We start from the raw sequence: 22,869 nt of genomic DNA, 5'->3' as shown, positions 1-22,869 counted from the left end.
AAATAAAAGCATCTACACTCCGGACTTGACGAATCCGACCCTTTAAATGTCCATGGACGCTATCATGCGTGTTGATGAACAGTGACCGGTCATACTTCAAATAATCGATTTCACAGCCGGATATCTCAAATTAGAAATCTCAAATTCATACTATTACATGCAATGTAAACTTAATCTTAAGCGGACCTCGTTCGGCTCTGTTGTGCGTGCCCATGTCCGGCAGTGTGTAGGGGGGAGTGTTGCAGGGAACGTAGTTCTGGCAGCTAGGGTTTTCCCCCTCGGTCGCTCGTGGGAGGGGGGGGGGGGGGGGGGGGGTTGTCTAATTTCCTCCTGCACATTATGCAAGCTGATGTACAATTTTCTCCTACTTAATGCAAACCGAGGCCCAGGCCGCTGCCTCCGTCACAGTGATTACAGAAACAGAGACCACCATCATCAAAAGCAGCAGGAATAATTAAAGCATCAGGCATGCAGCCAGGCTCACTTTCACCACTCTAATCACTCAGCTAAGCTAAGCAGAGTACTACTACTTGTACCCATTACTTGACACCTGATTAGATGTAAGTAATCTCTGTGCCGTTAGAAATGCACTTAAAAGTTTAGCTAAGCTAAGCAGAGTAGTTACAGTTCACCCACTAATTAACATTGGATTGGAGATGAGACCATATTTGATGTTTGTGTTTGAAGATGCTCTTATGCAACTCGTGTCTTGTTTGTATACCACTCTTCGGAATGAGATTAGGTGGACCGTAATAAGCTGTAGTTTCAGTCAAGCAGTAGAAATGAAAGGTACAACTAAGTTCACATTCAACTTCATATGTCTCTCCCACACATTAGGAAAATGGTTTGCCAGCAGCTTCCTGGCGGGGGTGTCCTCTTCGTCGCTGGTCTTCTCGTCGCCCACCAAACCCAACACAACGTTCCAACCCTCATAAAACACTGAACATTTTTTTTTCTCAAATACGATAAGAATATTGAACTGACTGATCACGTGGGCGCTTGCGTGCAATCATCATAAAATAATAATGAACCGACTGATCATGTGTCTGGTTGGGTCCATCACACACCGACGACCGTCTCCCCTGGCTGGATCAATTCATTCCATCCCCACCCCATGGAAAGGAAGACATGGCGTCTCGTCGAGGGAGGCTGCCATGGAGCACGGTAGCTGCAGCTGCACGAAGGCCTCCATTTCTCCAGCTACAGGTTAGTACTTGCTACCTTCTTCTCTCCGGTGGCTATTCTTTTGGTACCTGCCTGGATTGCTAGTTCTGATGCAGCTAGCTTAATACATCAGATGATCTCACTCAGATCCAGATCTTATGCCTGTTATTTCATCATCATGATGCACTACGTTATACTATGCACCTTCGCACTCGATTGACCTCGCATATCCGTAACATTTATTAGTTAACTGTTACTCCAGTTTAGGAGTATGTTCTAGATTTATACCAGCAGCGACTCTGGGGAAAGGTCACACTGTGAAGCCATGGAGCCAACGAGTCTACCGATAAGATTATTAGAGAAAATCACGGATAATTTCTCTGAGGAGCGACTACTTGGCCAAGGTGCATATGGAAAAGTTTACAGGGTAAGATTTAGGATATTTCGTTTGTAACCATCAAACAAAGCTTGATACTACTTATACTTGAGGTTCAAATTGGTGATCCTATGGTTACTCTCCATCCCTTTTTACTTCAAACAAATGAACTAGTTTCCAGAAGTGATGTGATTTTGAATTTTAGTTCATTTGACTGAACTAAAAGAGTGTATAGAAGGTCCCCGGCCCCAAGGACCACCAATTTGCACCCCTATTTTTCTGCTGCCATTTGATGTCGTGTGCTGATAATACATCTTGTGATCTTGAGTATGTAGGGTGTGTACAACAACGGACAAGAGATTGCTGTGAAGCTGCTCCATAACAACATGCAAACAATTGACGATGAACAATTCATACACGAGTTTGATAACCTTATGATGCTAAACCACCCAAACATTGTACGGTTAGTTGGTTACTGCTATGAAACACAACGTCAGCATATGGACTTCGAAGGGAGAACTGTTTTTGCTGAGACAACATATAAAGCACTTTGCTTTGAGTATATGCCCAAGGGAAGCCTTCAAAACCATCTATCTGGTAATAAGGCCGCTTCACTTCAAGTATACTATATAGTACTCCCTCCGTCCCAAAATAAGTGACTCAACTTTGTACTAAAGTTGAGTCACTTATTTTGGGACGGAGGGAGTACTTATTAAGCATGCGAAGAAAAATGTGATCTATATTTGGATTCCACTGACAATCTTTTTCTATAATAAATTTGCAGATGAATGCAATGGACTTGATTGGCAAACACGTTACAAAATTATCAAAGGGGCTTGTGAAGGTTTAAAATACCTTCATGAAGGATTCAAAGAACCATTTTACCATTTGGACATAAAACCAGACAACATGCTTCTAGATGAAAACATGACCCTAAAACTTGCAGATTTTGGTTTGTCCAAGTTCTACGACGGACGACAAACCTGCAGGGTGACACAAAGTCCTATTGCAGGAACTATGTAAGTGAATGCCTCCTGCAAATGAACTCATTTCTAATAAATATATCTCTAATATTTTTGTTGCCATATGCAGTGGATACATGCCACCGGAATACTTATTTGGCAACGTGGTCTCGAAGAAGTTCGACATATTCAGCTTGGGTGTTGTAATGACCAAGATAATTGTGGGGCCTAATGGCCACACCAGACATGCTGAAATGCACCACCAAGAGTTTCTTGATCAAGTAAGAAAGCTATCTATTATATTGGACAAAAGGTTCATGTTTATTTTTGAACCATATTCTGGTGTGCTCTACATGCGTATGTTTTAATGCTTGCTTTTACACTTCGATCACACAGGTACAAGGAAATTGGAGAAAAAGGTTGCAAGCAACATGGAGTCCTCCCGAACTGGTAGAAGCACAATGCCAACAAGTGAAGAGATGCATTGAGATTGCCCTGAGCTGCATGGAGATGGATAGACACAAAAGGCCAAGTGTGGTGGATATCATACATGAACTTAACAAGACTGAAACTTTTATTGAGAAGATTACTTATTATGAACTAGATCCTTCACCGCCACTTGGTTCCACTTCAAATGTTGTTCAACCTGCAACGTCATCTCCACCATCTTCCCCAACACTGGTTTGTCTCTTATAAGTGTTACTTGAATTATTGTTTATTTCTCTTCCTTTTGATTAATATTATTTTGATGGCAAACAGAGTTTACAATTGGCTTCATCACGGGATGTTGAAGTGGAGGCTGCGAAGCTACTTCATAAACTTATTCTGGAGTCAAAGGATGAGCCCACTAAAATGGCAAGAAAACTTTATGTGGTATGCACCGCAACTAATATACATGACATGAAAAACTATAAACTCAAATGTAACCTTGTTTCTTTGTTCAACGTTCTAGATATGTCAACATATGAAGCTAAGTGGAAAAGAGCAGTCTCTGCCCTATCAGGTTATATCTAGGTAAATATTTTCTTTTGTTCTTGGCTATATTTTCAGAAGATATTTTTTGCCAAACTTTTAATGGTAAATACTAGTTAAAGTTCTAGCTTGTGTTTTACACATGTTGTCTTGTCGCTGTTCTTGACATTCAAAGTTGATAATTGGTGATGTGATGTTCTTATGCTAAAAAGTTCTGCTATCAAACTCGATTTCACACATCGGTTATCACTCATTGCCACTTCTGGAATACTAGTATACAATGAGGGGGCAGCGTTTCACTAGTTTGATAACCGTTGTGTGACAATTAGTTCATACTGTTCTGACATACGTATTAGGTGTAAAATACTTAGGATGTGAAAATGTTGCTCAGAATGAGAAACTGGATGACAACAGCGTATGTCGGAATGTTCTATCAAAATTTCACTTTATCGAGCTTGACTTTTTGACCTCTTCCTAGTTTCTAAGATGTTCATACTATCCGTAAATTTTGCCCGCAGGGCCATGGAGATTCTTGTAAGTCAACATGGAATTGATATGGACGCATTGGGATCATCACGAGTTCCGTTTTCTGGCCGTCCACAAGCAGTAGATTCTAGTGGCGTTATGTTCAAGGATAAGGTGATAATTGGTGGCGTTATGTTCAAGGACAAGGTGATAATTGGTGGTCAGTCTCCTGTGGTTGGACGCAATGCATCCCAGCGCAGCGGTCAAGCTGCATTATCGCAGTTTCCATCTGCCTGTGCCATTGGATTTTCAACATCACCTCAGTGTCCACATCCAATGGTTATTTCTAAGATGTCACCACCACTCTTCCGAACGGTCGTCCACCGCAAGTCACATGACGGGCTCCTCAAGATCACCGATCGTGTCTATGGTGGCATCACATTTCCCTTTCAACTTTGGCATCTTTCATACAATTTTGTTGATGTAAACTGTAAGGATGCACCACGAATATCTTAGCTTTGTGTATTTATTTGCAGTACTCGATTCATGCTTCACCACTGACGTCTTCGCGGGTGATAAGTACCAGCGGCAGCATTACATCAAGGACATCGTCTCACGCCTCAAGAGCAACTTTGCTAACGCGCACTTCCTGGTCTCGAACTTCCGGGAGGGACGGAGATGGAGCCAGAGCCAGAGCCTGCTGGCCAAAATCTTGAACAGCTATGACATGACTGTGATGGAGTACCCGAGGCAATATGAGGGGTGTCCAATCCTCACGATGGAGATGATCTACCATTTCCTCAAGTCAGCAGACAGTTGGCTCTCTGTGGGCCAGGACAATGTCATGATAATGCATTGCGAGCGAGGCGGCTGGTCTGTACTTGCGTTCATGTTAGCAGGACTGTTGCTGTGTCAAAAGAAGTTCACTGATGAGCAGAAGATGCTAGAGATGGTCTACAAGCAAGCACCTCGTGAGCTTATCCAGTTGCTCTCACCGATAAATCCCATGCCTTCTCAGATAAGATACCTGCAATATATATCTCATAGCAATATCAACTTACGTTCAAGCTGGCTACCAGGCGATCGACCACTTACCTTAGACAATGTATTACTAATAAGCATTCCGGACTTCAACGGGGAGTCTGGATGCAGCCCAATCTTCCGAATTTATGGGCATGATCCTCTGTCTGGTACAGAAAACAATCCCAAGGTGGTTTTTTCTACAGCAAAGAAATATGTTAGGCTTTACAAGCAGGCAAGTTAAAAATGTTAATGTTTCAAGAACATACAAATCCATCAACTGTTGGAATTTGTTACTAACATTCTGTTCTCATTATATTTTATTTTCATGTTACTAAGGGAGAGGATGACGGGATCAAGATTGACGTGCACTGCCATATTCAAGGCGATGTTGTCCTTGAATGCACCAGCATGGATGCTGAGAAAGAACGAGAAGAGATAATGTTCCGACTCATGTTCAATACATCATTTATCAGATCTGACATTCTAGTGCTAGACCGTGATGAAATAGATATGATGTGGGATGCTAAAGATCGATTCCCGGAGAATTTCAAAGTCGAGGTAATGTAATCCTAATTGCCATCACAGCCAGCTTATTTTTCTTACAAAATTGTGCATAAACTAAGTAATGTTTGTCATTTGTGGACAAAAGGTAATGTTTTCAGAAATGGCCATGGAGGTGACCAAGGAGAACCTACCAGTTGAAGCATTTGAAGAGGTTCAAGAGATATTCAGCAATACGGAATGGTTAGACTCAAAAGAGAATGCTGCATTGGAGTCCAGATCAAAAAAGGCGAGACTAGACACGCACATCTAAAATGGGAGAGTGGACAAGCAATTATAGCGGTATATACTACAGCTGAAAGATTTCGGCAAGACAATACTGAAGATTGTCTTGGCAGCATGCATCACTGAAATGCTAGCAAATGTAGTACCACTGAATGCTGAAGTATGCCATACCCCAAGGATGACAAAAGGCTTAGAAGCATGTTGACGACTAAACAAAGGAAGTTATGCGCATATAAGCTAGGAGTTAATGCTTTAGCATACTGATTGTCAATTCAATTCATGTACATCCCTAAGAACTTACCAGTACCATGACACCAGCCGGTTCCACCGTATCATTCCTGTGTGTAATAATAATTAATGGGTAACAATTTTCTGTCTAAATGGATCTAGAAATGAGAATCACGAGTATGCCACATGTGTGCATCTCCTTGATAAGAAATAATTGCATGTATGGGCAGTTTCTTTTGGTCACAAGGAGACTCCCAGTTTTTGAAATCGTACAAGGTTGATGCTGTGTATTCCATGGGCCAGTGGAGAATTGACTTCATTGTATATAAGTCTATGTTATCTAGCTTAGGTGCCTCCATCAAGGAAATCTGAGCATCAAGACAGAGTATTGAAGCCACGTCTTGAATTGAAGCTCAGATTTCAGTTGGCTCAAGCTTACAAGACCGATCTCATTGACATGGTCTGACCTCATTAATGCGTCTTATGGTAGCTTTCTAATTATATTTTTTGACTGATCAGTAACAGATATTAATAGCGTATTGTTTATTTATCACAATAAAAACACATTGTACCGTCAATTCTATAGGTGGAACTTGAAGCATGCATGCACCATCATAGACTTTCAAATATAGCTGGAATTAAATGTACTATGGCAGAAAGACGAGGCTGTGATTAATGAAATAATTACCATAAAGTTGCCATAGGCTTAGAACACGCGGCATGGCAGGAAGTTGGTAGCCATGGGATCCATAATACAACCTCTTCCGTACCATATTAATTTTGATCTCACTTAAACAGCTTTGTTTGGCAGTAAGTGATTCACGTTCACGACACGACCGCCCTCCACTGCACGCAGGCCCTCAGCACCGTGGTGAGCAGGAACTCATTGGGTGCCTCGCCGCAGGAGGCACTCTGGAAGGCCACGGAGAGGGCACTGGAGTCTACCTGACGGCAGTGCTGCGCGTAAATGGAGAGGAGAGTAGGCTCCGTTGCGGCATCAGGTCGAACGAACAGGTGGCGGGCGTACGTCCCAGAGGAGGAGGAGCTCAGAGCAGCCACACGCAGGAGGAGGTTGGCGAGGAAGAGGTCCGGGGAGCATCGTTCACTAGGGCGCGGGCGCGGGCGGCCGGGAGGAGGCGATCGCCGGCGAGACATGAGAGGAGGAGCTGGGCCTGGGCGAGGCTCACGTGCCGCCGACTCGCGAGAGGGCAACGAGCTTCTTCTTCACCTGCAGAGACTGCTGCGCCATCGCGCTCTCGACCACCGTACCTGCGCCCCGCACGCACGCTATTCAGCCGCCGAAATCCCGTCGGGAACCGCGGACGAGGGGAGGGGAGTTTCTAGAGGATCGGGAACGAAGATGTGCGCGCCGTACGTAGACGCCCTGCGCGATGAGCCCGAACATCCGGAAAATACACCGACGGTTGAGGCGGTGGCGATCCCCGGCTCTCTCCGGCGGAGTCCGCGGCGAGGCTGGTGCTCGGCGGCCGCCGTGGTCGGAGCGGAGGCTTTGGACCGTCGGAGAAGAGAGACCGTACTCTACATTTTTTTTCTTTCCGCTTTCCGGTGCCGCTCTTCGCATAACTTGGGCCGGCATTTGAGAGGGCCTGGCCCGGCCTCTATTGGGCATAGGAAGGAGATGGGCTACGCTCAAAAAAAAAGGGAAAGGATATGGGCCCTTCTCGTCTCCTCTGTTCTCATCGACCGCCGCTGCATCTTTCTCCCCACGCCGGGCGGCCGGCCGGAGCGCAGCCTCCTCCGCCGCCTGCCGTTCCACCGAAATGTAGCGGCTCTCTGCCTCACCCTTCCGATCTTGCGCTGGATGGACTTAGGTCGCGCCATCCCGCGCGGAGTGTGGGATCGGTTCGAGGCCGACGAGCAGGGGACCGCCGCCGGCCACCGTGGGAGGAGGATGAGCGTGCGCGTCCCGGTCGTTCCCCACGCCGGCGAAGACGGCCGGAAGCCGGACGCGCGGCGGAGCGGAAACAGACGCCGGCTGCTTCAGTTGGGAGTGAGATTGATGCTACTGAAGCTCTTTTAGGCCCACATCGCCGATTTTTAATGTTTCCACCGATTTGTAAGCGTTTCCCTACGTCCTTATTCCTTTTCCCCACTCTCATCCAGACTTGCACTTGCTCTGAATGAATATCTTGAAAAGTCACCTCAGACAAACAATGTCTGATCAATAACCAGTACTCCAGTAGGCTGTAACACCAAGTACTATATGGGTAGATACTGATTGTAAATTGCAATTTACTTGTATGGTGATTGATTCTACGAAGGCCATGTTGAATGTCTCTGTTGCGAATTCGAAGAATTCACTGTCACGTCAGTCTCCATTTTCTCGTGTTCCATACAATCTTACGGCCTATCTTGTTCTTTCAGATGGTACATCACAAAGTGAGGATGCAGTTGAAGCCAAGGCCAAAGGCATGTGAGGTTAGCTCTAGCTCAGATGATGAAATAACATTGACATAGCTTATATTCCGTGTCGCTTTGAAGGATGCCAAATTGCCAGTGTAGTAGAGCACAAGGCGGCTCCGCCTTCTTGCTTTGTTCACAGGAAAGCTACAAGATGGCCCAAAGCCAAAGGAAAGAGCTGGACCTGCTCTTCTATCAGCTGCACAAATCAAGATACGAAATCCCTTTGCCTTTTCAGTCTTGAATGAGTGCTTGAAACTTACGTTTGTCTCCAGAAAGAATTGTGAATAGACATTGCAGTAGAGGGGGGTGTTATACCTCACATGAATAAGGGCATAAAGCAGGACATATGCTGAGAAAGACAAAAAATAAATAAAACAAATTCACTATGTCTCCTCATATATATGAACCCCCTTTTTTGTACTTCTTTTATCCACCAGAAAATAAATAAATTGAGTGCAATGTTGATTGACTGTTCTTGAGTTGGGAATGAATCTTAGTACTCCCTCCGATCCATATTAGTTGTTGTACGAAATCAGCAACAATTAATACGGATCGGAGGGAGTAGTTGTTCTTGTGTTAATCTACTACTCTTTGTCAAGAATACAATATAACCAAAAGCTCAAATAAGTAATTTAGCAGTTGTGAAATGGATGATTTTGGTAGCTTCTGTCATAATGCAAAAAGAACCGTGGAGTGTAATGTACCTTAGAAGTCTGATCCTTGTTTCAATTGTTTAGGCACTGGTCCATATGAGTTCCAAATATGCAATTGACATGGTAAGGCGCCTTGATCAGTTTTGACAGCTGGTGGTATCTGATCAATTTTGGCATGTTAAGGCTCGCCATTTAAATGTAGTACTTCCTACTCATCAATACATCTTGAACAGCGCTAAAAAGTATGGCCGCAGTTACATCTTTGTAACTGCTTGTCTGGCTTTCACATTTTCCAAGCTTTCGTGCGCTTATTTTCTCGGCATTTTCCTTCATAAATACTCCCTCCGTTCCAAATTACTCGTCGTGCTTTTAGTTCAAACTAAAAGCACGGCGAGTAATTTGGAACGGAGGGAGTACTTGGCTTCAGAGGTCCTTGTATTGTAATACAATTCTTCCTTCAGTTCTGCTTCTCTTACATAATCTTCAATATGCGTGGAATCTTATTTATGTGGAATGCTCAGTTGTAAGAAACCAGCCATGTTTGTGGTTCTTTCTAGGAGTATGATGGTACCTTGAGTCTTACCACCATAATTATGAACTCTGCACTGATCTTGTCTTGTGGATACAACTTGCAGACATACGCTGGAGTTGAAATGTCATAACTCTGCACTTAGTGATTCATTTGCTGAGGTTGATGCTGCTGAATATAACTCTGCACTTAGTGATTCACGTGCTGAGGTTGATGCTGCTGAATATGATGGATTGGTAATGAGACCCTGGAGGCCGTGCACCCGAATAAGTCACAATGAATGAAAAAGTGCTTGACTTAGTTACCAAGTCCTCTGATGCTAAGAAGTCTATGGCATCATTTTGTGTTGGACAGTTTATTCTGGGGGCTGCGAGAGTAGTCTGCAGCCGTGCATGCGCATCATATCCTGCCATTGATCTTGTCACGGGAGCAGCTTATGATGATCATCCTGAATTCATCACCCTATCCATGAAAGCACTTGGGAGGCTCTGTACATAGCAGGACCCAACGAAATAATGTTGTCCCTTTGCTGGGTATGGTCTGAGAAACTTTGCCCCGGTGAATTTTAATTCATATTCTAGCTGTAATATTTCTCAGTTTTCATAAGCTCTGTCTGAGCCTTTTTTTTCTAATCACACTTGTAATAGGATTAAATGGAGGATTACGAGGTTATATGGACTGCCATTCATTATTTTGAAGGTGCCAAGCTTACAGAGAGAAACCTCGTTGAACACGTCATTTGACAGTGTGAATGCTCAAAGCTGTGATGCACTTGTAATCCCTGTTGGATGGCCCTCCGAGTACCTTGCCCTGAATGATAAAGTAGCTTGCTTGGAGAGTGGTTCATGGATGAAGGAAAGGCAGCTCCATCTGATTCGCAATTGCTCATCTATTATCTGCTGCGGGTTCTTTAGGTATGCATGAACTTTACTCGTCCTAGCTATAGCATGTTCTGTGTTGAGGAAAACAAAACACGGCTGTCCCAAGTCAGGATATCTGAAAATTTATCATTGTGAAAAAGTTTCTGTAAGTCAGTGTCTCAGAACCAAATGCCTCTACCAAAACAGGAAAATTATGCCATGACTGTAAATTTTTTGCTTCTATAGATGAGAAAACTTGCGTGAGTCAAAAATATATGTTACCAATGTAAAAGATGCATCTCAGAGATAATAACATCAGAAAAGCCAAAGCTAGGCCCGTAGGGTATAACCTGGGTCCTGCGAACTTGATTGTGATGCAATCTACGAATTATGCCCTGCTTCTTCTTTTTTAGGGGAATATATACCTTTCTTTCAGAACTAAAATTATGCCTTGCTTGGAGCAGAATGGGTTTTGTCTTTCAAAGGTTCTGCAGCAGCAAAAGCAAAATAAGAAATCATACAAAGCGTGCCTTCCAGCACTTCAGGCCACCATTCAATCATGTGTCATTCCATTTTGCTTAACTAGTTTATCTTCTCAGGACTCCTGCTGCTGTTTTGCAATAAATCTCCCTCGTGTCTTCTGCCATTGAGGTGAATCTCTTTTACATGTTTTTATGATCTACATCAGCTGCAATTTCAGTGCTTTACAAAACAGCAAACTGTGTCCCCTTTGTCTTGGATAAAAAATATACTGAAAAATATAGTAGTAGGGCATTTTCTGCATCTGCTAATAATATAGAATTGTAGAACATAAGGGATATGCCTCATACCTTCCTGAAATTTCTGTCTTGGGAAAATGTATTATAAGTGGAGCCCTTATTATCCTAACTTGGTTGAAGCTTAGCATATCGGACAAGCACAAGTGACTCACATGATTAGATTGTTCCTAAGAAATATGTAGTAGGGTGGTATGCCACTCTCATGTGTCATCATTTGCACCTACCTTTAATAGAGATTTAAAATGTCAGTGAGAAATTGTCTAGGTCGTTTGTTTGGCAGGTCAACATTAACTGTGTCACTAGGTTGGCTAGAACTCTAGATTACCATAAGAATTATTGCAATTATATAAGAAAAACAGTATATTTGGAAATGAATTTCATAAACTCCTTTATGACTTTTGATTATACTCTACTAATTAGAATATGGTCCCTTCTAGGCTACATAAAGAAGTTGCAAGTGAGCCCATATTTTTTAGCATGTTCTAGATATGTACTTATGCCCTCATGCTTGCACCACTTAGACAGGAGTATATCTAAACAACTACACATACCAAATTTAAGAAAGTACCCCCTCCATCCCATAATATTAGATCGTTTTGCAATCTTATTTTATGGGACGGAGTGGGTAGTAGATATACTGCCTAGGTGGTCTTTTATACTTACGGATTATGTGCATACCCTCCGTTGCACACTATGCTACCTATGATATGAGATACAACACAGGGAGTGCCACTTTTATTTAACCGGTATATTTTTTTGACCCCTAAACAGTAGGAGAGGATTTAAATGATATAATTGATGTTTGAGCCTCTAGATCATGTAGAATTCTCAAAACTTCAAAGTGTTACCCTGATAGAACATACTCCCTCCGCTCATAAATATATGTTTTAACTGTGGTTTACTCATTTCAGTCCGTATAATATATTTTACTGTGGTTTACTCATTTCAGTCCGTATAATATACATACATATATGCATGTGCAAAGATGAGCTTCGTCCTTTTTTTGCTACAAATATTTACATCATTTTTAGCAAGCATACATATTCTAACATATTTTAATGCTATGATTTCTTTTTAATTTTTTGAAACTTGTCATGCATAATTTTCTATAGGAAAAGTGTAAATAAAATTATAAAAAAGTTGGCTGCATACAGACAGTGTAGATATAGGAAAACTTTTAAACCCGGAGTATGCACACGAGTAATCAATTAGCTGAAACCGTATGTTCCCACTAATTAGTTCTAAATAGATTCCCTAACGACCATCATGGTAGCCAATCTGATATACATGTACATTCCCTTAGTATATGGGCAATTTACTAGTCCAATTCAACAACTGTCATGCTGGCTCTAATATTATCACCGTGGGGTGTATTTCTTTTGAATTAAATATATGTATGCACTTCTACTTATTTGTTTGTAATATGATTATACTCGTGTGCATTCAGTGGTCACTGATGGCTGGAGTGGTGCGCCTATGGAACGATTGGGAGGTCCAAATCCTAGTGCTTGTTAGCTTCATGCTGCAAGTGTTCCTGCTCATGTTTGCCAGGATGCGACGGCGGAACATCTCCATCGTCCCAAGGACCCTCCTCTGGCTGGCATACCTGCTGGCGGACTCCATAGCGATATACATCCTTGGCCACATGTCCTTCTATGGCAAGTCCCACGGGCACCAACAGCTCATGGCGTTCTGGGCACCCTTCTTGCTGGTGCATCTCGGTGGCCAGGACAACATCACCGCCTACTCCATAGAAGACAGCCAGCTCTGGCCACGCCACCTGCTCTCTTTTGTCATGCAGACGGTGGGAGTGGCTTATGTCCTCTACAAGTATGTTGCTGGCAGCTGGACCTTGGTCACAGGCGCAGCGCTGATATTTGTCAGCGGTGTTCTCAAGTATGGGGAGAGAGTATGGGCACTTAAGTCTTCCAGCCTGGATAACATGAGGAAGTTCCTTGACAGCAGGAAGTTGAGTGAGGCTAAACAAGGACAGAGACCACGGTGGGGCCAAGGGGATAATTTTGATATTGAAAGGGTTCTGCAGGGGGCTCATGACCTTCTACCCATTTGCATGGCTCAGTTTGTGGACTATAAGTTCTGGCCATCTGCATTCCAGAGTGAAGCCATAGAGCTATTCTATAAGAAGGGCGAAATGTTCGAGTTGGTTGAGATGCAACTCTCCTTGATGTATGATTTCCTATATACCAAGGCAGTGGTGGTCTTCACATGGTATGGATGCTTCATCCGTGCCGTTTCATCAATTGCCAGCATCACCACTTTCTTCTTATTTCAATCAAGCATTGGAAAAAATGACTTCAACAGAGTTGATGCCATTGTCACATACATCTTAATAGCTGGGGCTATCCTCCTAGAGATGACAGCTGTGTGGAAGGCAATGGGATCAACATGGACATGCGCATTGTTGCATGCTAGAAGATGGCATCGGCTTCACAGGATAGTCGTATCTGTTCGGCGGCGTTTCAAGGCTGCAGAAAGAAATAGAAGATGGTCAGGTTCCATTGGACACCTGGAGTTACATTACTCATCTCTCGGGAGTGGAGGCTGCGTGCAGAGCTTGAGACGCAAAGATTTATGGAAGGTGTACCACTCCCTACCTATCATTTCAAATGGTACTAAGAAGTTGGTGTTGGAAGTGGTAGAAAGAATGGTGGAGAAATGTGAAGGAAAAGAGGATATCATGAGGAGTTACAATGGTCAGTGTGCCCTGAATGCATGGAGCGGATTCTTCAAGGATCCCACCTCACACGCGGGCATTGATTTTGATGAAAAAATCATTTCCTGGTACTTTGCCACTGAAATATTCTTCTCATGGTCATCTCGTGAGGAAGAGCATAGTTATGTTGTGGAGGCAATCAAGAAATTGTCTAACTACATGACATTTCTCCTTGTTGAACGTCCCTACATGCTGCCTAGCCCTGTTTGCCACGGATTGTATGCCAATACTGAAGCAGCATATGTGGGGCTTGATTTTTCTGACAGGGAACGGATTAGCAGAAAGTGGGGGCTGGACAGAACAAAAAAAAATGATGGATCTGGACAAAAGAACGGACATGGGCGAGCTACTCAAAGCAAAGTGGAAGTTGGTCATAATAAGTGAGGATCTGGACATAATAAGGGAGGATCTAGATGGAAGAAGGAAGGAACTAGACAGAACAAGGCCGGCTTTGCAGCGTGAAGCGGAACTGAGCGGTACAAGGGAGGAGTTGGACAGAAATTGGGAGGAGCTGGACAGAAGGAGGGAGGAGTTGGACAATATAAGGTTTGAGGTGGGCGTTTTAGAGGTGGGCACTACAAGGGAGAAGCTGGAGGTGCTAGACAGGAGAAGGGAAGAGCTAGACAGAAGAAGGGAGGGGCTAGACAGAACTATGGTGGGGCTGTACAGAATGGTTAAGGCGTACGGTAGAGAGAGGGAGCTGGAGAAGCCGAACATAACAATGGAAAAGCTAGAGGAGCTCGACAAAAAAAGTGAGGATCTGGACAGAATAGGGCTGGATTTGCTATATGAAGCAGAGCTGCCCGGTACAAAGGAGAAGTTGGACAGAAGTTGGGAGGAGCTGAATATAAGGAGGGAGGAGCTGAATATAAGGAGGGAGGAGCTGGTCAATTCAAGGTTTGAGGTGGCCGGGACAAGAGAGAAGATGGAGGTGCTGAACAGAAGAAGGGAGGAGCTAGATAGAACAAGGACGGGGCTGGAGAGAATGGTTCGGGATTACGGTGGAGGGAGGGAGCGAGGGGAACTGAACAGAACAATGGAAAAGCTAGAGGAGCTGGACAGGAGAATGGAGGAGCTGTACAGAAGAAGGCTGACTTTGCAACGTGAAGCAGAACTGAAGGGTATAAAGGAGCTGGACATAAGTTGGGAGGAGCTAGACATAGATTGGGAGGAGCTGAACAGAAGAAGGGAGGAGCTGGACGATTTAAGGTTTGAGGTGGGCACGACAAGGGAGAAGCTGGAGGTGCTGGATAGAAGAAGGGAGGTGCTGGACAGAAGAAGGGAGGTGCTGGACAGAATAGTTAGGCTTTACGGAGGAGGGTGGGAGCTGGACATGACAATGAAAACTCTAGAGGGGCTAGACAAAAGAAGGGAGGAGCTGGATAGAAGAAGAGAGGATCTGGACATAAGAAGGGAGGGGCTGAGCAGAATAGATAGGGCTTACGATGAAGGGAGGGTGCTGGACGAGCTGAAAAAAACAATGAAAAAGCTAGAGGAGCTAGATAGAAGAAGGGAGGAGCTGGATAGAAGAAGGGATGAGCTGGACAAAAGAAGGTTTCGGATTGACGGTAAAGGGGAGGAGAACCTGGCCCTGGCCAGAATGATTAAAAAGTTAGACAGAAGAATCGACGAGCTGCGTTTCGGACCTCCACCTTCCTTAGTCCGTGGAGCGGGGCTTGCTGTTCGGCTATTAGAGGCGGAGGCGCAGTGCGAGGTGGAGGCTGAGGTGCGGGACGAGGCGGGGGTGGTGGCGCGGGGTAAGGCGGAGGTGCGGCGGGTGCTACTTGGGGTGTGGGTGGAGATGCTATGCTATGCGGCCCACCACTGCAGTAGGGATTCCCACGCTAGGCAGCTCAACAGTGGTGGTGAATTCATTACCATCGTTTGGCTTCTGTCCACTGCCATGTTCAATCGCCGGTACTGTGATGAGGATTGGTTTAAGAAGGGCGTGCGGAAGTTCTTCAGGCCACCATTCCATCTTGAGCAGTATGAGGACGAGGGTTGTATGCTACCTCTTTGCTGCGGTATTTATATTGTGTAGTAATTTAATATGCAAAAGAGGAGCAAATTTATGACTTGATGAGTCGTTGATGACTGAAATATGTGGTTGATCTGTAGCAATTTGTGATATTTTTCATTCTCGGAGACCATTCACTTACCTATAGTCGGCTCGTATGACGACCCACATGTTTGTTATACTTTTGTCTAATCTGGCCGGCGATGGTGAGCGTATTTAGGTACAATTTTTCATATACAAGCATGTATATAAGGGACTTTTACATTTGTGCACTTAATTTGTGCAGGGACTATGAATGATAAATCATTTATTCGTAGCAAGTATATATGGTTATGTGCAACAAATTGATTGATGCAAAACATCCATGGGGATATCCCCTTTTAGAAAGAAAAAAATTCGTCCCTTTCATTCAGCTATCACGTTAGTTGAATTGGTATGTATGCCTGAGATTCTTTTTGTTTTTGTTTCAGATAAGCTATTTTGTATGTTTCTGTTCTGGTTTCCGTGAATTTGTCAGTTTTCGGATGTGTCTCAACCCTGAACACAAGGTTTTTCCAATGGACACCAGTGTTTTTTCTACAAAAGGGACATGACTGCAACTCATCAAGCAATGCATTGGATCAAACAATGGCATGGATTTTCTGTACGTACACATGTGTATGCGCGTTTGGTGCATGAGATGAGGGCGCGCACAAGTGCTCACGGAGCACATATACCCAAGTGGTCTTCTTCCTCGCAAAGGTCTATCCCCACGCAAAGTCCATACACTTTAATTTCCTATTGATATTTTAGAACATTCATATATTTGAAACTGAAATTCCATTTTTTGAAATGTTTTATCTATTTGAATTCCTGGCGACGAGACCTTCAGAACAAGATGAATCTCGGATACCTTTCAAATTAGTCTAAATTTCAGTATTTCAATCTTTTTTAATTAATTGAAATGAGTGGAATCATTTTTTCTAAATGAGTGAAATTATTGTTTTTGAATTAAGTGAAATCAGTTATATATATATGAGTGAACTTGGTTTTTTAAATGAGTGAATTATTGTTTTTGATTGAAGTGAAATCAGTTTCTTTAGATAAGTGAACCCAAATGTTTTGAATGAGTGAGATCAGTTTTTTTTAATGCAGTAAAATCAGTTCTTTGAGATGAGCGACTCGGTTTTCTTTAAATGAGGGGAATCCATTTTTTGAAATGACCGACTTAAAATTTTAATACAAGTGATTTAGTGTCCCCACCTCCGTTAAAAGTTTTTTCCTTTCTCACTTTAAGGTCACTGCCAACCAAGGTTGCCAGAATCGTTATTTAGAATTGGAATCGGAGCTCCAATGGTAGGATCGCAAATCATAAAATCTTAACTATCCAAATCGTAGAAACGTAGATTCTATGAACTAAAATCATAGAGTCAGAGGTGTTTGTTTGAATCGTAAAGTCATAGAATCATATAACAAAATCACGATTACCATACTGCCAACGTTTGCTTCCTATCACTAACACATCCATTCAATCACAAAGTGGACTGTAGGATGTGGCGGACGCCCTCTGCCCGACACCCAAACATGGCGAAACCTCTCCATAAAACCTGGCTGCAACAACCATTGCCGCTCAAACAAGAATCGCCATGTCGAGCATCCACACAGGCAATTACTGTGATATGTAATAATCTTTATAAAAAATCATAGTGATATGAATAGGCTTAATTTCTTTGGTGAAACAATACCGAGGATTGCCTTTTTTTTGAGGAAATGCCATCATGGCTAGTTTTATTTCATCTCAAATAACGACAAATCATCCAAAATAAGGCTACGGATAAAAGAGGGAGGATTGTCCGTCCACACACCCGGAGGATCAACCCTAGCCCTTCTAGCCAGCTCATGAGCCACGCGATTCGAATCAAGCGCACAATGCTCAAAACTAACATGGCCAAAATTATTACAAATCTCAAAGCAATGATTAAGAATAGGGGCCGCTACTGAATTAACTGCTCCTTGATTAATCTCCTTGACCAATTCTGCACAATCTGTGTGAACCAGCTGTTTATGAATACCCAGAGAATCTGCAAGTTGCAGACCCTTCTTCATAGCCACAGGATTGCCTTGGTAGTATGCATTCAACTTCACAAACTTCGACCAAGTTTATAAACAAAATTGTGTATATCTACATCACCAAATATGCATCGTACAAAAATATATGTCATGATGATTTTTTTTTTTGTGAAAAGTGCCATGACGAATTTGATGGCATTGACTCATATTCTAGATTTTGATATATAATTTTATAAAATTTAATGTCATGGTAAATATTTTTACATGAAGCGGAATATCTCGTTACATATGAAAGAAATTTCTGTGAAGTTCCAAAATATACAGGATTTGAGTTCTAAACGACAAAATATATGCACATCCTACATGTGCCATCCAGCGGCCAGCGGCTCTTGGCTTGCCCAAACAGAGCACCGCTTCCGCCTTTCCCGGTTTCCCCTCCCCCAGCGCACCGCAGTAACGCCGCCGCCGCCGCTTCTACCAGCGCCGTGCGCCGTCCCCCATGTGGTCTCCACCGACCCCGCTCGCGCGCCTCTCCCCCTTATCGCGCTGGCCCCCAAATGGCGCACGACCGGATCCTCCTTTGCCGGCGAATCGGAGGGGAGCCGATGAAGCTCCTGAATCCAGCTTTGTCAGCCGATGGAGCTCACCGCGTCCACATCTCCACCGGTGGCCGGAGCAGACGAGTCCGCAAGGTATAAGCTGGGTCCTGCCAACTGCTAATTAGACCCTGCTTCTTAGTTTTTTCTTATTAGGGGAATTAATGATATACCTTTCGTGCTCCAAGCTAAAAATTATGCCTTGCTTCGAGCAGGACGGACGGGTTCTTGTCTTCCCCAGATTCTGGTTCTGCAGCGGCAGAAGCAAACGACTAGTTTATTTTCTCGTAGAGCTTTAGTACTTTCCTTGGCAGGTAATCTAGCGATTACTCAACTAATCACCGGTAAAGCGAGGCCGGCCAGTGCCTTTTTCCCTTCAAAGAGGAAGAGCTTACAATACGGTAATGGGCTCGGCAAGAATGACGATTCTTCAGCAGCCTCTGATATAATGGTCCTGGGGGGCACAAGTGATCAAGTTGCTGCTCAACCACAACCACAGGTGATCAATTTCTCTGATGGATACTTAGCGAGCTAGTTAGGATTGGGAGTCCTGCTGCTCTTCTGCAATAAGCCTCCCTTGTGTCTTCTTCTGCCATTGAGGTGAACCTCTCTTACATGTTTATTTAGGATCTACATTAATTGTAAATTAGGTGCTCTACAAAACAGCAAACTGCACATGTTCCCTTTGTTTTGGATCAAAAATATGCTGAATTAAAGTAGTGGAGTATTTTCTGCATCTGCAAATAATATAGAATTGTACAGCATAAGGGAAATGCCTCATATCTTCTTGAGAAGATGTATTACAAGTAGGGCCCTTATCAACATGAACGCCCTGTTCGGAGTCGCGCCGCTCCACAACCCCGCTCCCGGAGCGGGCGGAGCTGCAGTTTCCTTGCTCTGCAGATTCCGGGAGTCGGTGGATTGCCCAACAGGGCCGAAATATTTGGTTGAAGCGTTGTAGGAGAATTACTAGCTTAACACATCAGTCGAGCACAAGTGATTCACATGATTAGTTCTATTGTTCCTAAGAAATATGTGGTAGGTTATATGGAGCTCTCTGATGTTGTCGTCATTCTCACCTACCTTAAATAGAGATTTAAAATATCAATAAGAAATTGTCTAGACGGTTTGTTTTGCAGGTCGAGATTGAAATAGTGCAGATTACGTTGAATGGTCATTAGGTTGGTTAAGTATATGGGCAATTTACTAGTTCAATTCGACTGTCATGTTGGCTGTAATATTGTCTTCATGGTTGCGTGTGTACTTCTTTTGAAGGAAATATACGTTTGTACTCTAATTTGTTTGTAATATGATGATTCTTGTGTGCATTCAGTGGTCACTGATGGCCGGAGTGGTGCGCCTATGGAACGATTGGGAGGTCCAAATCCTAGTGCTTGCTAGCTTCATGCTGCAAGTGTTCCTGCTCATGTTCGCCAGGATGCGACGACGGAACATCTCCATCATCCCAAGGACCCTCCTCTGGCTAGCATACCTGCTGGCAGACTCCATAGCGATATACATCCTCGGCCACATGTCCTTCTATGGAAAGTCCCACGGGCACCAACAACTCATGGCGTTCTGGGCGCCATTCTTGCTGGTGCACCTCGGTGGCCAGGACAACATCACCGCCTACTCCATAGAAGACAGCCAGCTCTGGCTGCGCCACCTGCTCTCTTTTGTTGTTCAGACAGTGGGAGTGGCTTATGTCCTCTACAAGTATGTCGCTGGCAGCTGGACCTTGGTCACAGCCGCGACGCTGATATTTGTCGCCGGTGTTCTCAAGTATGGGGAGAGAGTATGGGCGCTCAAGTCGTCCAGCCTGGAGAACATGATTAGTTTCCTCGACAGCAGGAAGTTAAGTGAGGCTAAACGAGAACAGCGTGCACAGTGGGGCCAAGGGGAGAGGTTGGATCATGAAGAGGTTCTTCAGGGAGCTCATGACCTGCTCCCCATTTGCATGGCTCAATTTGTGGACTATAAGTTCTGGCCATCCCAATTCCAGAGTAAAGCTGTAGAGCTATTCGATAACAAGGGCCAAATGTTTGAATTGGTTGAGAAGCAGCTATCCTTGATGTATGATTTCCTATATACCAAGGCAGTGGTGGTCTTCACATGGTCTGGATGCTCCATCCGTGCCATTTCATTAGTTGCCAGCATCACCACTTCCTTCCTATTTCAATCAAGCATTGGCAAAAATGACTTCAACAGAGGTGATGTCATTGTCACATACATCTTAATAGCTGGGGCTGTCCTCCTAGAGATGACAGCATTGTTGAAGGCAATGGGATCAACATGGACATGCACATTGTTGCATGCTGGAAGATGGCACTGGCTTCACAGAATAATCGTATCTGTGCGGCGGCGTGTCAAGGCTGCGGAAAGGAATAGAAGATGGTCAGGTTCCATTGGACACCCTGAGTTGCTGAACTCGTCCCATGGCAGTGGAGGCTGTGTGCAGAGCTTGAGATGCAAAGGTTTGTGGAAGAAGCTAGGCCAGTCCTTACCTGTCATTTCAGATGATACTAAGAAGCTGGTGTTGGAAGAGGTACGAAGAATGGTGGAGGCATGTGAAGGCAAAGAGGATATCATGAGGAGTTACAGTGGTCAGTGCGTGCTGAATCCATGGCACGGAATTTTCAAGGATCCCACCTCGCACGCTGGCATTGATTTTGATGACAAAATCCTTTCCTGGTACTTTGCCACCAAAATGTTCTTCTCACAGTCCTCTAATGTGGAAGAGCGAGATGATGTTATGGAGGCAGTCAGGGCAGTGTCTAACTACATGATTTTCCTCCTTGCTGAACGTCCATACATGCTTCCTAGCCCTGTTCGCCCGGGATTGTATGCCTATACTGAAGCAGCATACGTGGGGCTACATTTTTCTGACATGGAACACCTCAGCAGAAGGAGGGAGCTGGACAGAAGAAGAAGAATGTGGGATTTGGACACAAGAAGGGACGGGGATGAGCTACACGGAGTAAGGGGGAAGCTCGACATAATAAGGGAGGACCTGGACGTGATAAGAGAGCATCTGGTCAGAAAAAGGAATGATCTGGGCACTAAAAGGTACAATAGAGCGGAACTGTATGTTGCAATGGAGGCCCTGGATAGAAGTTCAGCGGAGCTGAACAGGAGATGGGAGGAGCTGGACGATTTAAGCTTAGAGGTGGGCACTAGAAGGGATAAGTTGGAGGCGCTAGACAGAAGAAGTGAGAAGCTAGACAAAAGAAGGGAGGAGCTGGACAGAAGAAGCAAGCAGCCTCCAACTCTTGCTAGAGGGACGATGCTGGATGATCTAGAGGAGCTGAACAGAAGAAGGGAGGAGCTGGACAAGAGGAGGGCTGAAGTTGACGGTAGAAGGAATGAGAACCTGGACGTGGACCTAGAGGAGCTGAAGAGAACAATGAAAAAACTGGAGGAGCTGGACAGAAGAGTGCATCTCGGACCTCCACCTTCCTTGGTCCATGGAGCGGAGCTTGCTGTTTGGCTGCTAGAGGCAGAGAAGGCGCGGGGCAAGCAGGAGGTGCGGCGGGTGCTACTTGGGGTGTGGGTGGAGATGATGTGCTATGCGGCCCACCGCTGCACTAGGGATTCCCACGCCAAGCAGCTCAACAGTGGTGGTGAGTTCATTACCGTCGTCTGGCTTCTGTCCACTGCCATGTTCAATCGCCGGTACTGTGACGAGGATTGGTTTAAGAATGGCGTGTGGGAGTTCTTCAGGCCACCATTCCATGTTGAGGAGGAGCATAAGGACGGTTGCTTTTGTGTGATATTCTACGTGTGTGTACTACTTCCGGTCCTTCCGTATATCCTATACAAGTATAAAGAGTGGTCGTTCCCCCAATTTTTTAGACCATCAAGAGGGGCCAGGCCCCCCCCCATCGACCGGCCTCCCCCAATAATGTGTGAGGTTGCCGGGACTAGCACAACAGCAATTTGATTCTACTAATTTGTTTTACCTTAACTAGGTAAATTTCCCGTGCGTTGCTTAGGATAAATATTAGTATAGGTTATGTATAGCAGTTATGTGGACTTGTATGTGGGTTTTTTTTTCATTAATTAAGATGATGTGTGGCGGTTTATTTGCCAACTGGGGGTAAAAACCAGGCCATCTTCGACTGAGTCATGCTCACGTAAATTATAGTAGAAATTATTCTGCACGGATATGGATTCCATCCTTGGTCACTACCGTAATCGCCTGGCCCAATAGCCATCCCACCCAAGCAAGCTACTTTGTTATCTGGTTTAAGAA

General features: G+C 44.3%; 3 protein-coding genes across 7 annotated transcripts; all 3 read left to right on the top strand.

Annotated features, from left to right (window-relative positions):
• The first annotated feature begins 994 nt into the window (after positions 1-994).
• Positions 995-6,163, top strand: LOC123055379 (uncharacterized). Of its 4 annotated transcripts, none has more exons than XM_044479375.1 (12): positions 995-1,206; positions 1,427-1,591; positions 1,876-2,137; positions 2,325-2,559; positions 2,633-2,783; positions 2,899-3,183; positions 3,262-3,375; positions 3,455-3,516; positions 3,993-4,369; positions 4,476-5,194; positions 5,299-5,520; positions 5,612-6,163. In XM_044479375.1, exons 2-12 carry the CDS (start codon positions 1,490-1,492, stop codon positions 5,774-5,776), a joined length of 2,694 nt encoding a protein of 897 aa, XP_044335310.1. In that variant the 5' UTR covers positions 995-1,206; positions 1,427-1,489; the 3' UTR covers positions 5,777-6,163. The 4 variants fall into 4 exon arrangements, with proteins under 4 accessions (XP_044335310.1, XP_044335312.1, XP_044335311.1 ...); XM_044479377.1 differs by having other exon boundaries at positions 1,051-1,206; positions 1,432-1,591; XM_044479376.1 differs by having other exon boundaries at positions 1,057-1,206; positions 1,411-1,591.
• A 3,324-nt stretch (positions 6,164-9,487) lies between these two features.
• LOC123055378 (protein CROWDED NUCLEI 4-like) lies at positions 9,488-16,092 on the top strand. Its single transcript, XM_044479374.1, has 4 exons — positions 9,488-10,115; positions 10,230-10,496; positions 11,042-11,093; positions 12,669-16,092. Exon 4 carries the CDS (start codon positions 14,176-14,178, stop codon positions 15,994-15,996), a length of 1,821 nt encoding a protein of 606 aa, XP_044335309.1. The 5' UTR covers positions 9,488-10,115; positions 10,230-10,496; positions 11,042-11,093; positions 12,669-14,175; the 3' UTR covers positions 15,997-16,092.
• Positions 16,093-18,418: 2,326 nt separating this feature from the next.
• LOC123055377 (uncharacterized) lies at positions 18,419-22,709 on the top strand. Of its 2 annotated transcripts, XM_044479373.1 has the most exons (3): positions 18,419-18,713; positions 18,833-19,217; positions 19,951-22,709. In XM_044479373.1, exon 3 carries the CDS (start codon positions 19,960-19,962, stop codon positions 22,555-22,557), a length of 2,598 nt encoding a protein of 865 aa, XP_044335308.1. In that variant the 5' UTR covers positions 18,419-18,713; positions 18,833-19,217; positions 19,951-19,959; the 3' UTR covers positions 22,558-22,709. The 2 variants fall into 2 exon arrangements, with proteins under 2 accessions (XP_044335308.1, XP_044335307.1); XM_044479372.1 differs by having other exon boundaries at positions 18,833-22,709.
• Positions 22,710-22,869: the final 160 nt, after the last annotated feature.

This window comes from Triticum aestivum, chromosome 2D, assembly GCF_018294505.1.
Source record: "Triticum aestivum cultivar Chinese Spring chromosome 2D, IWGSC CS RefSeq v2.1, whole genome shotgun sequence".
Lineage (NCBI taxonomy): Eukaryota > Viridiplantae > Streptophyta > Magnoliopsida > Poales > Poaceae > Triticum > Triticum aestivum.
This window is presented reverse-complemented; position numbering and strand designations above follow the sequence as displayed.